The sequence below is a fragment of the Bombina bombina genome, chromosome 1 (genome assembly GCF_027579735.1).
Source record: "Bombina bombina isolate aBomBom1 chromosome 1, aBomBom1.pri, whole genome shotgun sequence".
NCBI classification, from domain to species: Eukaryota; Metazoa; Chordata; class Amphibia; order Anura; family Bombinatoridae; genus Bombina; species Bombina bombina.
In genome coordinates, this window is record NC_069499.1 from 74410305 (window position 1) to 74426794 (window position 16490).

Consider the following 16490-nt stretch of genomic DNA (forward strand, 5'->3'; position numbering starts at 1 on the left):
GCAAGTAATTTTGAATACATTTAAGGGAAAAACAATTTTACAGTATAATGTATTAATCTGTATATGATAACTCAATAACAAAATATTAAAGGTACACTGAACCCAATTTTTTTCTCTCGTGATTCAGATAGAGCATGCAATTTTAATCATCTTTCTAATTTACTCCTATTAGCAAATTTTCTTCATTCTCTTGGTATCTTTATTTGAAATGCAAGAATGTAAGTTTAGATGCTGACCCATTTTTGGTGAACAACCCGGGTTGTTCTTGCTGATTGGTGGATAAATTCAATCACCAATAAAAAAGTGCTGTCCAGAGTTCTGAACCTAAAAAAAAGCTTAGATGCCTTCTTTTTCAAATAAAGATAGCAAGAGAACAAAGAAATATTGATAATAGGAGTAAATTAGAAAGTTGCTTAAAATTGCCTGCTCTATCTGAATCATGAAAATTTGGGTTCAGTGTCCCTTTAAATTATGGCTAAGTTAAGTTACACCTACAGTATTGATTTCGAAACTATCAATTTTGTACATCCAATTCTCACAGAGCAATAAAAAACAATCACAACGCTATCAGCTGATAGTGACACAAAAACATAATCATGAAAATACAGTTTAATAAGCACTTGAATATCAGTTTAATATATTTTAAACATCCATGTTGACAAAACCTGTCAGCTTTCTGTCCTTTTAAAGGGGCATTAAATGCTTAGAGATTGTAATATAAAATGATTAATTATAGGTAGTCAAATCCTTTGCAATACAGCTTCATTTTTAAATTTTGTCCCCTTTTCATGAAAATTGTATTCTGATTCCTGGTAGAAGCGGAAGTGCTATATTTCACACAGTAATTGGTTGCACTCTCTAAAGACTCATTTATAACTCTCCCTTATTCTCCCAATTAGAGAAGAAAACCTAGGTTACAACATGGCTGCACCAATTGCTTTATGGACGATTATCAAAAGGTCTCTGGGCTAGTGAGATTATTTAAGAATACTTGCCAGTTATTCTATTCCCCTGGTGGAATTCTATAAAGTCACTTTTTACCATCATGAAACACAGGGTGTCTCGATAAGTGGCTATTCTGCATTTTTGTATGGGAAGGAGTTGAATACATTACAAAAGTGCACAATGAAAATCAAATTTTCTTCATTTTCTTGGTATCTTTATTTGAAATGCAAGAATGTCAGTTTAGATGCCGGCCCATTTTTGGTGAACAACCTGGGTTGTCCTTGCTGATTGGTGGATAAATTCACCCACCAATAAAAAAGTGCTGTCCAGAGTACTAAAACAAAAAAAACTTAGATGCCTTCTTTTTCAAATAATGATAGCAAGAGAACGAAGAAAAATTGATAATAGGAGTAAATTAGAAAGTTGCTTAAAATTGCATGCTCTTTCTGAATTACAAAAGAAAAAATTTGGGTTCAGTGTCCCTTTAAGCAGTTCTCAGTGTTTTGTCTCACCAACGAAAAAGTGCTGAGCTTTTGTTAAAATACTGAAAATACTTAAAGGGACAGTCTAGTCAAAATTAAACTTTCATGAATCAGATAGGGCATGTCATTTTAAACAACTTTCCAATTTACTTTTATTATCAAATTTGCTTTCTTCTCTTTGTATTCTTAGTAGAAAGTCATATCTAGGTAGGCTCATATGCTAATTTCTAAGCCCTTGAAGGCCGCCTCTTATCTGAATTAATGTGACTGGTTTTTCACAGCTAGAGGGTGTTAGTTCATGTGTGCCATGTAGATAACATTGTGCTCACGCCCGTGGAGATACTTATGAGAGGGCACTGATTGGCTAATATTTAAGTCTGTCACAAGAAATGAAATAAGGGGCAGTCTGCAGAGGCTTAGATACAAGGTAATCACAGAGGTAAAATGTATATTAAAATAACCGTGTTGGTTATGCAAAACTGGGGTATGGTTAATAAAGGGATTATGTATCTTTTTAAACAATAAAAATTCTGAAGTAGTCCCTTTAATACCCTAAAAGTAAAACACATGCATACAAAAATATAGGCAATTGTAAGATGCTATACACAAAAAGCAGCGTAATGTGATTTATAGTGGGTGCATGATTTCATTTTAAAAGTGCACAGCCTGCTCACGGCTAACTTCACCCTACACAGCGAAGTGGCCCTTTACGGCGAGCTTCATTAATTTAATAGGAGACATCTCACCACTTGCAGGGACTGCCACTTTTATTCCACCAGGGCAACCCCTGCAAGGGTCAGCGAGAAAAACTATGTCTGATCTGCTGAGGAATAGATAATCGACCCCTAAGACTTTACACTTAGGTCTTTAATATTTAAACAAGTAATATAAGATGAACAAAATACACCTATTTTCAGGCTAATCTTTGATTTGAATACATAATAAGTGTTTACTAAGTGATTAATGCCCCTTTATGTATGATCTCATATTTTATTTTTGGAGAAGATGTATATTACAGGACAGTTTGGCACACCCCCTGCTGGTCATGTCTGTAAATATCAAACTGAACACTGCTGTTAACAGATGAGTCTACAGCATTGATTTAACAACGAGAAGCTAGTTACTCTGTTAGACAGTAGTGGGCATATGAAACATAGGAAACATCAATCGTGTATACAGGGCAGGGGGAAGCAAATACAGAATTGAATGGCAAAACATATATTATAGCCATAATTATTAATCAAACTCTAAAAAGTATAGAAATTCTGTAATCAAACCCCCACACAAAATAATATGTTATGCAGGTAGTGTATTATTTATTATTAAATTCTGTATAGGGGGAGGACATTTTGAAAATGGCTTTTATTGTGTGTTTGTGTAGTAATTATAATTTGTGTTTAATGTTTGTAGTGTACTGTATAATGTATGTGTGTATTGTGTGTGCTGTAAGGGATATGAAATCCACATTTTTTCTTTCATGATTCAGATAGTATGCAATTTTCTTTCTCTTGGTATCTTTAGTTAAAAACAGGAATGTAAGCTTAGGAGTCGGCCCCTTTTTGGTTCAGAACCTGGGTAGTCACCAATCAGCAAGCTCTACCCAGGGTGCTGAACCAAAAATGGGCTGACTCCTAAGCTTAGATTCCTGCTTTTCCAAAATAAAGATACCAAGAGAACTAAGAAAATTTGATAATAGGAGTAAATTAGAAAGCTGCTTAAAATCACCTGCTCTATCTGAATCACGAAAGAAAACATTTGAGTTTCATATCCCTTTAATGTGTGTTATGTACTGTGTGTGTGTTTGTGTAATGTGTGTTATGTACTGTGTGTGTGTTTGTGTAATGTGTTTAACTGCAATATGTTGGTGATAGGGATGCACCAAAATTTCGGCCGCAGAAAGTTTCGGCCGAAAATTACATTTTTGTTATTTCGGTTTCGTTTTTTTTGCCTTTTATTTTCGGTAAAATTATTGTGTAGCATATTTCAAATTTGATGCCAGCCTAGAGCTGCTGTTTGAGTCCATTACTTGACTTACTGTTACACTTTATTTTGATAACTGGTAAAAAAAACAAAAACCCAGTTAAATCTGATTCTGTTACACAGAACTAAATAAAGAATAATACTAGCGATGCACCAAAATTTGGGCCGCCGAAAATGTGCAACTCCAATTTCGGCCCAAAGAGGACCAAAATGGCTAAAAATGTACAGCCCTCCCCTGTTCTATTGAGTTACATGTGTATCCTTAGCATAAGGTGAGCAGCACAGCACTGGCATTATACACAAAGCACACACATAAGTACCATGACATGATGATATTTTTTCGAAGGAAACCAAAGTTCTGTATACAGTATTCAAAGGAGGATAAGTAACATGTTTATAAACACTTGATATTATCAGCCACAGCCCTAAGCACACACAGTGAATATGTATAAGCCTTATATACAGTGCTCATACATCAGCCTCTTGTGCATAGACATTCTATTTGCCTGAGGCAGATATGCGTGCACACTATATATGCATAAGCCCCAAGCTCGCACACAGTTGGTACAAATTAGCACTCACCAGACAGTGTATACAAAAAAGCACAGTAACTTTCTATAACCACCTTGCACGTAAGGTCGTAGCTAAGTCTGGTGGTCCTGGCGATAGACAGACTCCATTTGGGGCTCTGGACATATAATCTGACGGGTCAGTGTGAGACCCGAACCAGGAACTAGGCGGAGATACGATGAGAGACGATCAGGTGCAGCCACGCCCATCGCACAGATAAGTACACCCAAAAACAAAACACATGTCCACCTCGTATTGTTGTCTGGCTATAACCACGCTCTCCCTTGTAGAGCTTCACCAGTTTTACTGCAGATCACACCCTACGGTACAAGTGACCATGCCCATTTGTTGGGCGTTAAAAAAGAAAAAAAATATTTCGGTTTTGTTTCGGTTTTCGGCCAGGGGCATCCTGAATTTTCGGTATCGGTTTCGGTCCAGAATTTTCATTTCGGTGCATCCCTAGTTGGTGATCAGCCTTCCACTTATATACAAGCTACAGGACACAGCTGCATGTACTCACTGCCCTTCAGTCTACAAAACCATAAAGATCAATATCTGTAACTTCAATTATCGGAAACCTCTGCTGACTTTTTGCTTCTACTGAACATGCTCAAAATATAATAACATAAGAAGGCTTCAAAAATTGTTGCCAAACAAAAAAAGCACATATTGGACAATAAACTATATATGCAGGCCAAATTTAATAAAGATTGGTGAAGCAGCTCTCCTTAAAAGTTAAATTCCAAAAATACTTAACCAATTTATCTCAAATGTGTTACAAGTGGAGTGCTAAATTATCACACGCCCGCAAACGGGCAAATTTGCAAACATATATACATTACTAGTGGTTGGTTATTGCTACCGCGAGCTTGCGGTAGCAATTAGCGCTCAGAAAAGTAATTAAGAGATTAGATCTCTGGTTCATTTTCTAAAAGTGCCCTAAATGCCCTCAAAACAGAGGGCGTTATAGTTTTTTATTTAAAAAAAATAGCATTTCTTTAAAAAACAACTATACTAGGCAGTTTTGGGGAATTAAAGCTGCCGGGTGTGGGATGTTAGAAAAAAAAAAAACAGCACAGAGAAGTGCCTTTACATTGCGGTCTAGGGGAAGTATGTGTTCTCAGTAAATATATATGTATTTGCTTATATACATATACATGTATGTGTTAATATATACACATATTAACACATAAATATATATGTTCATAATCATATACATATTTATTTATAAATGCTGCAATCGCTACAATACTTACCCTCTTCTCTGCACTTAGGTTCTGATGCCGTCTCTGACGGCATCAGAAAGAGGCTCCCATTGGAGCCTATGGAAGCACTCTCTATTGAGTGCAATGTTTCCTAGCTCGCGTTCGCATTGCGCTTTACTTGTAATACGACATTAGCGTGCGCTGGTATTACTCTGTGGATCGCTAATATCGCTTGTGTGCAATCTATATTTAGCGCTCCACTTGTAATCTAGCTATTAAAGGGACAGTTTACTCACATTTTTTCTCCCCTTTAATTTGTTCCCAATGATCCACTTTACCTGCTGGAGTGTATTCAATTGTTTACAGGTAGCTCCTTTACCCTTATATTGGCATTTGAAATAGTTGATTTAGCCTGTGGTATCCCCACCTATTCTGAAAGTTTGTGGCCGCAGATCCAAGCTATAGATAAGCTGTGTAAGCACAGCCAGCAGAGGAAATTACACTCCCAGTGGGATATAGCAGAGATAAGGTAATAAAATGTTGATTTTCCATTGTTCTCTCCAAGTACCGGTGATTGGTTTAGGGACAGATATAAGGTAAAGAAACAGGTATATGTAGATAATGTAATAAAGTAATGAGATTTGATTATATTTACAAGTTTGACCCATTTTATTAGGTTGTGGCTTCAACACACAAATTCAGAGCTTTAATATACACAAATAAACCTTAAAATGCTAATGTTCATACATTTTTTACTCTGTAATTGGTAAAAAAAAGCTATTTTAAACACATTAAGGGAAAAACTATTTTACAGTATACTGTCCCTTTAATGTGGGACTGGATGACCAAAGACATTTGATAATCCAATCCCACTTTACAAGCAATACTGAATGGTCTGGCCACTGTGTAAAAGAAAATCAATATTTAGAAGAAAAACTAAACATTACCTATTGTTCTGCCTTTTGTCAAAAATTTATGCTTACAGATTATATTATTCAAAATGTATATGCCTGAAATTTGAATTTTATGTATTACATAATGATTATAATATGAATCTTGAAACAAAAAAGTTGCATTCATTCAAATGTTTTAATGCAGAAAACAATTTGAGAACCGACTTTTCTAGTATTATATTTGAATTCTATTTTAATGTACAAAATTCTTTACAAAGCTATTAAAGTATATGGTAGTATAAGTACTCTAGATATAAAATAGGGTTCCGACAAAGATCAAGTCATCTCTGTGTAGAATGTGGCAGATTCAATGTCCTCAATCCTGCAGAATGCACAAAAGCCCCTTTGGTTGCAGTAGAGAAGCCAGATCATTTTTAGAGTTAAATTACAGGAAAATGGGGCATATAATACGTAGTGAAAGTATATTACATAGGCATTTTACTATCCATAATGAAAAGGATATGAAACACACATTTGTTTCTTTAATGATTCAGATGGGGCATACAATTTTAAACAACTTTTCAATTTACTTCAATTAGCAAAATTGCTTTATTTATTTGACATTCTTTGTTGAAGGAGCAACATTGCAGGAAGCTAGCTGAACAAATTGGGTGAACCAATGATAACGGGCACATATGTGCAGCCACCAATCAGAAGCTAGTTTCCAGTAGTGCATTGCTGATCCTGAGGCTACCTATGTATTATTTTAACAAAGGGTATCAAGAGAACAAAGCAATTTACATATTGGAAGTAATATTGAAAGTTGATTAAAATTGTATGCTGTATCTGAATCATGAAAGTTTTTTTGGGGGTTCATGTCCCTTTAAGCATGTTATAGCGAATAGTATTTTGAATAGAAATGTGAGTATAATGAAAACACTCAACTTAAAGGGACACTAAAGCCAAAATTAAACTTTCATTATACAGATAGAGCATGCAATTTTAAACAACTTCCCAATTTACTTCCATTAACAAAATGTTAATATTTAAACCTTTTGAGTCACCAGCTCCTGAGCATGTGCAAGAATTCAGAGAATAAACGTATATGCATTTGTGATTAGCTGATGACTATCACATGGTACAGGGGGAGTGGAAAAAGACATATCGTTTAAAATTGTCAGAAAAAAATCTACTACTCATTTGAAGTTTAGACTAAGTGCTATTGAATTCTCTTGTTATCTTGCATTCGATGATTATGCAAATCTACTGTGTTTACTAGTCCTTTAAAGGGACAATGTACTATAAATTTCCCTTACGTTGATCCATTTTACCCACTGCAGTGTATTGTTTACAAATAGATTATTTGTCTTTATTTTGTCATTTGAAATAATTGCTTTTTCTCATGAATCCTCTATCTATATTAAATAGTACAATACTGCAGTAATTGCTACAGAAAAACTATGTAAACAAAAGGCAACAGAAAAAAAAAACTCCTAGTGGGGAGTGGAAGACAGAGAGACCATTCCTTTTTACACATTGTTTTTTGTCACACCGAAGTTATTTTTTTAAGACTTGAATATGATAAATAATAAAAAAAAAAAATTCTTGGTTCAAATTGAATTTAGATAAAATATTTAAAACTGAAGTTCCCATAAAATGTTTTATTATTTCTATAATACAAATTACATTTTCTTAGCGCTTTTCCCTCAACTGTGTGTTTAGTCCATGAAAACAATCTTCATTCAGACCCTTAAGGGGACTTTGTACTAAAGAAAAAAAACAAATTCTAGCAAACTATCACAATAGCAGACTCACAATCCCTTTATGAACACCTTGTAAAAGCCTGTTCAGTTTTAAGGAAATTTCCCTGTAAGGTTTTAGATGTTGAATTTAAAAAGAAGTTACAGTTATTTGTTTTGATCTTGACATAAAAGGAAGTTAATGACTGTGTACAGCCTGATAAGCAGAATGCCCACTTCTCTATTGGTGGACAGTTAAACATCTCACAACTTCACAAGCAAACAAAAAGCAACACTACCCTTACCTAGATGCAAAAAAAAAGCAACAAAGAAATTAAATTGACAATAAAAACATAGGAGAAATAGATATTTGTGTAGAAATGAAATTGTTGCTTGTTGTTTTTGGGAATAGTCTAAGTAAATGTCTGTGTGAAAGCTGTAAATTAAGTTCATAATTAATGCAGTGTTGTTTTGTTAAATTGTTTTACTATCTAATAAAGCAGCCACATTTCATTATAATGAGATCACTTTATACCAGCTTTATGTCTGAATGTTTAATAATGTAATACACAATTATTCCAGGATATAACAGATGATACAACCATTATAAAGAAATATGTTTCTGTGCTACAAAGGAGATTCAACTCTGCAGCAATGCATCTAGGTTCACTGCAGATATTCATGAGGTGTAAAACAGCAATTATTCTCATTATAAATCTGAGAATCTAGCTTTGCACATTGTCCTCACTTTTTCATATTATGCACATATATTTACTGGCTCACTGGGACAGTTGCATTACATTAAGGATGTGATTAATTAGCAGCTCATTAACCCCAGGAATAATTTGTAAAAGTGACACTTACTTAGAGTACACATGTTGTTAGCCTACAGTGTGGGCATCTGGCCATGGTGTTGTCTGTCTGCTCTCTGGGCATGATCTGCTTAGAAGGGACTTAGGCAGCTCTGTCAATGACAACTCTTTACCCCTCCCTCAGAGTGTCTGAGTTCTCACTGATCCCCTCCCCGGGGTATCTGAGTCCTCACTGATCCCCTCCCCGGGGTGTCTGAGTCCTCACTGATCCCCTCCCCGGGGTATCTGAGTTCTCACTTGGCCCCTTCCCCCGGGATATCTGAGTTCTCACTGGGTCCCTTCCCTCTGGGTGTCTGAGCTCTCAGCATACCCTCATCCTCTCCCACCCACCTCCTTGAGATTCACCTTTCTCCCTATAGGTGCTGAGCTATCCCGCCCTCTTCCCTCCCATAGTCACATAAGCAGAGCTCAGCCAGGTTGTCCAGCTGATACTGCTCTCTGCCATGAGACAAGCGATGGGATAGGACTTGTGCCATCTCTGCCCTAGAACAATCTACCCCTCTCTATTTTATAATTAATGATAATATATTGATGCATCAGCATTCCATTTGCCATTAGTAAACTTACTCTCATTACCCTGTTCCCTGAACCAATTCCCCCGCGGTATAGTTCAAGTGTTATTTAAATCCCCATTTTATGTTCATGCCTCCCATTCAGAGCTATTGTCATTCCTCATTCACCTGTGTGTCCTCCTCTCACGGCTCATCCTCTTTAGTACAAACCTCTGATTTATGTCACTACAGATGTACCCAGTGTACCCACAGTGTAAAACCCCATACCTTCCCCTGCTGCTGCCACTCCCCTCCCCAAACTTCCAGTGCCCCCTGTGTTATATGACTTTACATGTGCTCATATACCCCCTCTAATGCCATCTATTATTTTATTTACCATCTGCTCATTATCTTCTCTTCCAGGACTGACTCTAACTTTTGGTTTCTATTTAACCATATTAGTCACATAGTACTCTGCTGTGCCTGTCTCCTCATTGCAATAAGCAGCCTGACCCCTTATACAGGGATTCTCTCTGTACTGTGTATATCATCACCGCAGGCAAAGTTTCCCTCCCACCTCAAAGCTTTGAAGTGGCCTCCTCGTTAGTCTCCTCCCCACGGGGGCGTGTCAGAGGGCGGGGCCCGGGGGTGTTGTCCTGTCCTCTTGCTGCCATTGGGCCAGTGCCTTCTACCAAATAAGGAACATTGCACCTTCTTGGGTGGTGTCAGGAATAGAATAACCCAGATTAATCTATTGCGCACGGCCAGGCTCTAGAAGGGGGGGTTCTGGTTGCTGAAAAAAATCGGTGTTATTTGTAGCCAGCAGGGAAACAAAACCTCACCTGAGACTGCCAGGCTGGGAGATAAGTGACCTGAGACACCGACGGATACATCGTATAGATCAGCCATTGTGCACCTATCTAGCTTTGGCAGGAGGAATGGCGTTAGATTTCCTGGCAGGATGCGCTGGAGGTGAGATCCATAGTATTCTAGATGAGCTCAGGATCTAAGTGCCCTATAGCATTCCTATGTAATGCCCCTTTATGATACATAGATCCCGTATGGCACACGATCAGCATTAATGTGATCTACATTCTTATTCATTTCCCATATGGCATATTGGGCAACAGATGCCACGCACTTCCCATGCACATGATGATGAGATACCAGGGGCATCTCAAGCATATGAGACTAAATCACACCATGATATATTATTTACATAGGGCCAGGATTGCTCAGTGATAAATGGGGTATTAGTGGCTACAGAAATAAATTGTATGGTTTGGTGGTTGCTTTGTATTTGATGCATTTAAAACAAACATATTATATATACTGGGGTGAAGGTTATGCCCCCTCTTCAATATTGAGGTTTTTTTTAAATGTGCCAGAGAGTTGGCATTTCAGTTTGGTCAATATATTTCACCCTTTTTCCTGGGGGTTGTGAGTCTTCCCTGCTGGGGGTCTCAGCCTATACTTATCGCTTTGTTAGAGGGCTGCAGATTTTAGGCTGTGCATCCTCAGTGCTAGGGGAGGAGGGGGCAGGGGAATTAATGTTGCTTTGTCTGGAGGAGATGTTGGCACGGAGCACATGTAATCTCCACCCGCCTCTCCTCGGTCCAAGCCTATTTTCACTTTCGGTATTTCTGGGAAAGCTATTTAATACATTATATTTTCACATATTGTTTGTTTCTATGTGTATTTGTTTTTTTGCTATAACCGTGGGGGGTGGGAGGGGGTGGAGGTTTTGCTGTTAGACCTAAGAATAACCCTCACTGAGGTGGGAATTTGGACTTTGCGCCTCTTCAGATGACTGCAGTGCAGTGTGTGTTTCCTCAGACCTTTTATATCCTCTCCACAGGGAGACTGTTTAATTAGCAGACCAATAAGTTACTGCAACTACAGCCCAGGAATTACGTTTTGGTCATCTTGTTGCTGCTATCTGCTGAGTACAAGAAGTCATTTGTAAAATCAACATTGTCAAAGTGAAAGCACAATCCAGTGACAATAGCACTACTGATGACTCACAGATTTATTATAAATTGCTCACAGAATTAAACATGAGCAAAGGAGAAAATATGGCATTTGTGGTTTCACAACATATTTACTGCCTCCTCCATGTTTCAATCACTTCTGACAGCTGAGAGCAAATGGTACAGTTTAGTAAAAATAAGAGAATATGCAATTGTGTGTGTGTGTGTGTGTGTATATATATATATATATATATATATGTGTGTGTGTGTGTTTTAAAGTGCATTACTGACTGCTAAGCATAACTAAGTTATTCCAAAGTGGCAAAAATCATTTAAATGGTTCCCAAAAATTCTGCATATAGATGACCTCCACTAGGTAAATTAAATCTCAATATATTATCAAAAAGCAGTTATTCATTTTTGCTGTTGATTATGTAACAATATGCTAGTCAGGGTCAACAAATTTGTTTAAAATTTAGGAGCCAGTAAGTATATTTAGGAGCCAGTTATACTTGTAGGAGCCAGACAGTGGTAACTGTATACAGAAACATGGACAATAACCCAAAATGTTAGGAGCCAGAGATAAAATTCTAGGAGCCAGTGGCTACCTGGCTCCTGGGTTTGTCGAGCCCTGTCTAGTGTTTATTTGTTTTTTAAATCATATTCATGTTTCTAGCATCTTAGTATCCAAAATCAACGTCCATAACAAAAGAAATATACTTATATACTTTACATCTGCATACTGATGAACATGTGTAATGGATAATGATAAAGTTATGTTCAGACTTGCAAGCTTATTTTACTTTTAAATGAACATATCCCATCCAGTAGGGTTGCACCGATACCGATACTAGTATCGGTACCGATACCAAGTATTTGCATGAGTACTTGCATACCTCCACTTCCTACCCATATGCTACCTTGTGGCGTTTTTTTCAAACTACATGTTCCCATTTCATTTTAAACTGGAGTGGAGACTAAACTAAACATTGTTTACTACTGTTCTGCCAATACAAATTGCTGTTACTTGTATTATTGTAGGAGAGATCATTGTACATCGTTCAGACAAACCCCTGAAGTACTGGGCAGTTAATAAACAGATTTACAGCTCTGGCTAAAATGGCCCAAAAATATCTTTCTGCACCATGCAGTAGTGTGGAAAGTGAAAGACTGTTCAACTTAGAGTCGAACCTCCATACAAATGTCAGATTGATGTTATATAACATCCCTACAACCCAATTGTATCACCCCTTTAAATGTAATATTTTATTGTAATATTTTTTATTTATAAACATGTTCAGTGAACTTTGTGACAAATACAACTGTTTTATTATTTCATAATGTCTTTTGAATTACAGTCCTTTATAATTATAAAGAAGGAATCTTAAATAATTAGTCTGTATTGTGCTTGGTAAACTGTCACATGACATTAAAAAAAAAGTATCGGTAATTGGTATCGGCGAGTATTTGAAAACAAGTATCGGTACTTGTACTCAGTCATAAAAAAATGGTATCGGTGCAACCCTACCATCCAGTATAATGACTCGAAAATTGTTTATCAGTCCTGTTTCCCAACAAGTAGGGATGATAACTGTGACTCATACAGCTGTTCCCCTACTTTTCATTCATGACAAATGTAATAAATATGAGATCTATTGTTTACATGACAAAATAAAAGGGATAAGCTAATACCTGCTTGTTTTGTCATGGTGCCCCAGGTAGGAGTAGTAGTGCCAACTGTCTGTATATATGTTCCATTGTTCTAGCTATGGGGAATTAATTAACTGCAATGCACAGGCAACTAGCAGCATCACAGTTTACTAGACAAACAAGTTTTAAAATTTGTACGTCATCATTTATTTAGTAAGCCAACAGGATCAGCTGTGTACTTGGCCAGAACATGCCATACGGATGATGACTGCAATAGTTACAAAATAAAACTCTATTTATCAATGTTGATGCTATTTTTAAAATATGCAGCACGGTTTGGTTAATATTGGTAATTTATTTTTGATAATGTAAGAAAACAGAGTATATGCATGGGATATGATTGTATAGAATGTTGTTTTGTATTTGAAAAAGCAGGAATGTAAGCTTAGGAGCCAGACCATTTTTATTTCAGCACCCTGGGTAGCCACCCATCAGCAAGCGCTACCCAGGTGCTGAATCAAAAATGGTTTGGCTCCTATGTTTACATTCCTGTTTTTCAAATAAAGATACCAAAAGAATTAAGAGTACATTAGAAAGGTGCTTAAAATTGCATGCTCTATGTGAATCATGAAAGAAAAAAAATTGGGTTTCATATCCCTTTAAGATAACTATGTTGGTTATGCAAAACCGGGGTATGGGTAATAAAGGATTATCTATCTTTTTAAACAATTACAATTCTGGAGTAGGCTGTCCCTTTAATAATAACAATTGAAATAGTTTTATTTAAAGGACTAGTAAATACAGCTGATTTGCAGAATCAACAAATACATGATACACAGACAATGCAATAGCACCTAGCCTGAACTTCAAATGAGTAGTAGATTTTAAAGTTTTGTCTGTTTCCCCTCCCCCTGTATCATGTGACAGTCATCAGCCAATCACAAATGCATATAGGTATATTCTGTGAATTCTTGCACATGCTCAGTAGGAGCTGGTGACTCAGAAAGTGTAAATATAAAAAGACTATGCACATTTTGTTAATGAAACTAAATTAGAGAAATGTTTAAAATTGCTGCTCTATCTGAATCATTAAAATTTAGTTTTGACTTGAGCGTCCTTTTAACTAAAACAATAACATTATTTTTCATTTTTAATGCTTGCCCCTCCCTCCTCACACTTAGGTCCTTATGCAGATGTATTCCACTCCAAACAATCTTCTATTCAGTGAGCTTCTTGAAACTTAATATTGGTTGATTCTGTGTGCATAGATTTGCAGGGGAGCAATATCAAGAGTCAAGTCAAAATTAAACTTTCATGATTCACAAAAAACATGCAATTTTTAACAAATCTCCTGTTGACTTCTCTTATCTAATTTGCTTTGTTCTCTTGGTATCCATTGTTGAAAAGCCTGCATGGGTAGGTTCAGAAGCAATGCACTACTGTGAGCTAGCTGCTTGTCGCTGTCTCACCCAATGTATTCAGCTAGACCACAGACCTTCAACAAAGGATTCCAAGAGAATGAAGGAAATCTGAAAATAGAAGTAAATCTGAAAATTGTATGCTCTATCTGAAACCCAAATGTTATCGTGATTATGTCCCTTTAAGGTATTTATCAACTCTGTGTGTTAATTTTATAACATTTTGCTGTGAAGAAGGGGCACGTTATTTCTGCAGACACAAATTCACAGTTTGGAGAACTACAAAACCAATAATATGTGATAACGTCAAGATACAAAAATTGTCCAAAATAGTCTGACAGAAACCTTTGCGAGAGCATGACATTGTGAATGGATTAATGGAATTAATTTACCAAAAACAAAACATTACAGCCATGAATATACAGTATCTTGCTATATAATTAAAAAATAATCTATATTTCAGGATGAATAACCTTTGGATTATAATAGAATTTTTTTTATTTATATATTATATATATTTATATATTATTAAAATTTTATTTTTTTATTTTTATCTACCCTGTTTTTTTGGTTAGGTAACGATTTGAAATAGTTTTCCAATCGGCGCTCTAGCTAAAAATAAAGTGCTGTGCGGCTTGAGCGCAAATTGGAGAACAATATCAAACCGTTAGCTCACCTAAAAAAATTAGTTTTAAAGTGGGTGGCCGAAATGCAGAGATTAGAATGGCACTGCTAGATTAAAGAGTAAATTATAGCGCATCTTCATTAGAACTGATCAATTAAAGTCCCTCTTAAATATATCTTAGATTCCGGACCTGATTTTAAAACATGTAAAGATTACCATCATTTTAATTATGTTATAAATACCACAGTTGTATTGGTTAGAAGAGACAAGCCTCCATACGTTTGGAAAGTTAGGCTTATTTGGAAAAAGAAAGGAAAACGGAAGCTGTAATCCATTTTTCAACTCGTTTAGAGTCAATAAAGAAAATACTGTCCAGTTGACAGGATCAGAATATGTTAGTGGAAGAAAGTGTTTTTATTAAACCAGCTGTACTTGCCAGTATCCACTGGGTAGATTTTGTGGAAATAATATTTTTGCAGTGAATTTGAAATTATATGCAAATTTAATTGCTTGTGAAAGTACCAATGAATAGTAAATGATTCAATTTAAACAGCTTTTTCTAATGTTTTGTTCTGCATACAGTAAATAAACTGTGAATGAACTTAGGGAGATTATGAAGATGCAATATCTTATGAAATGTTGCAGAACCTGTTGGCTTTTAAACTTGGAAATGCGCAGTGTATTTACATGAGTATTGTGTTTCAAACACACCCCCAAACCGTCCAATCCTCGTGTCCCTATGATACGTCTCTGACATATACAGAATGATTGCTGCACAGTTTTGTTCATGTATCTCTGAGTGTATTTAGGGTAATGCAGGTTGAGTCTCTACATGCCTTCTGTTGACTCATATTTCTTCACTATCTACATTAGACGTGCATTCCGATTTGTATGAATGTAAAAAAAAAAACAACCTAGAAGAGGTCCCTTTAATGAAAATTAAACAAATTAATACATGCAACAACAAAAAAAGTTGATTGTTCATGTGGTTAAAACAGTTAAAGGGACAGTCTAGTCAAAATTAAAAACTTTCATGATTCAGATAGGGCATGCAATTTTTAAACAACTTTCCAATGTACTTCTTTCATCAAATTTGCTTTGTTCTCTTGTTATTCTTTGTTAAAAGCTAAACCTAGATAGGCTCATATGCTAATGTTTAAGACCTTGAAGGCCACCTCTTATCTCAGTGCATTTTGACAGTTTTTTTATAGCTAGACAGCGCTAGTTCATGTGTGCCATTACATATGCATCAGCGCTGATTGGCTAAAATGCAAATCTGTCAAAAGAACTGAGACAAGAGGACCGTCTGCAGAGGCTTAGCTAGATGGTAATCACAGAGGTAAAAAGTAGATTGATATAACCATGATGGTTATGCAAAACTGGGAAATGGATAATAAAGGGATTATCTATCTTTTTAAAGAATACAAATTCTGGAGTAGACTGTCCCTTTAATCTAAAGGGAGGGAAAGCTTTGGAAGTTCAATTTTACACTATTCAATAAGAATTAAGCAATGTCCTTGCCAGTTTATTGATTTAGGTGTCAGCTAACATGAAACCCATTTTTTTGTAATTCAGAGCATACAATTTTTTAAAAAGTTTCCAATTTACTTCTATTATCAAATTTGTTTTGTTCTTATGATATTCTGTGTT

The 16490-nt window shown here is 36.1% G+C and overlaps 2 protein-coding genes across 6 annotated transcripts in view; one reads left to right on the plus strand and one right to left on the minus strand.

The window, feature by feature from the left end:
* The window catches only part of SLC25A47 (solute carrier family 25 member 47), a 144517-nt gene extending 135554 nt beyond the window's left edge, over positions 1–8963 (minus strand). For all 4 annotated transcript variants that reach the window (XM_053697456.1, XM_053697455.1, XM_053697453.1 and 1 more), the window contains exon 1: positions 8679–8963. In XM_053697456.1, the coding sequence (XP_053553431.1) occupies positions 8679–8691 (13 nt within the window). In that variant the 5' untranslated portion in view covers positions 8692–8963. The remainder of the gene's footprint in view (positions 1–8678) is intronic.
* A 936-nt stretch (positions 8964–9899) lies between these two features.
* The window catches only part of SLC25A29 (solute carrier family 25 member 29), a 63344-nt gene continuing 56753 nt past the window's right edge, over positions 9900–16490 (plus strand). For both annotated transcript variants that reach the window (XM_053697459.1, XM_053697458.1), the window contains exon 1: positions 9900–10149. Coding sequence is in view for 1 of the 2 variants with exons in the window: in XM_053697458.1 (XP_053553433.1) it covers positions 10116–10149 (34 nt within the window). In the remaining variant the exon portion in view is untranslated. The remainder of the gene's footprint in view (positions 10150–16490) is intronic.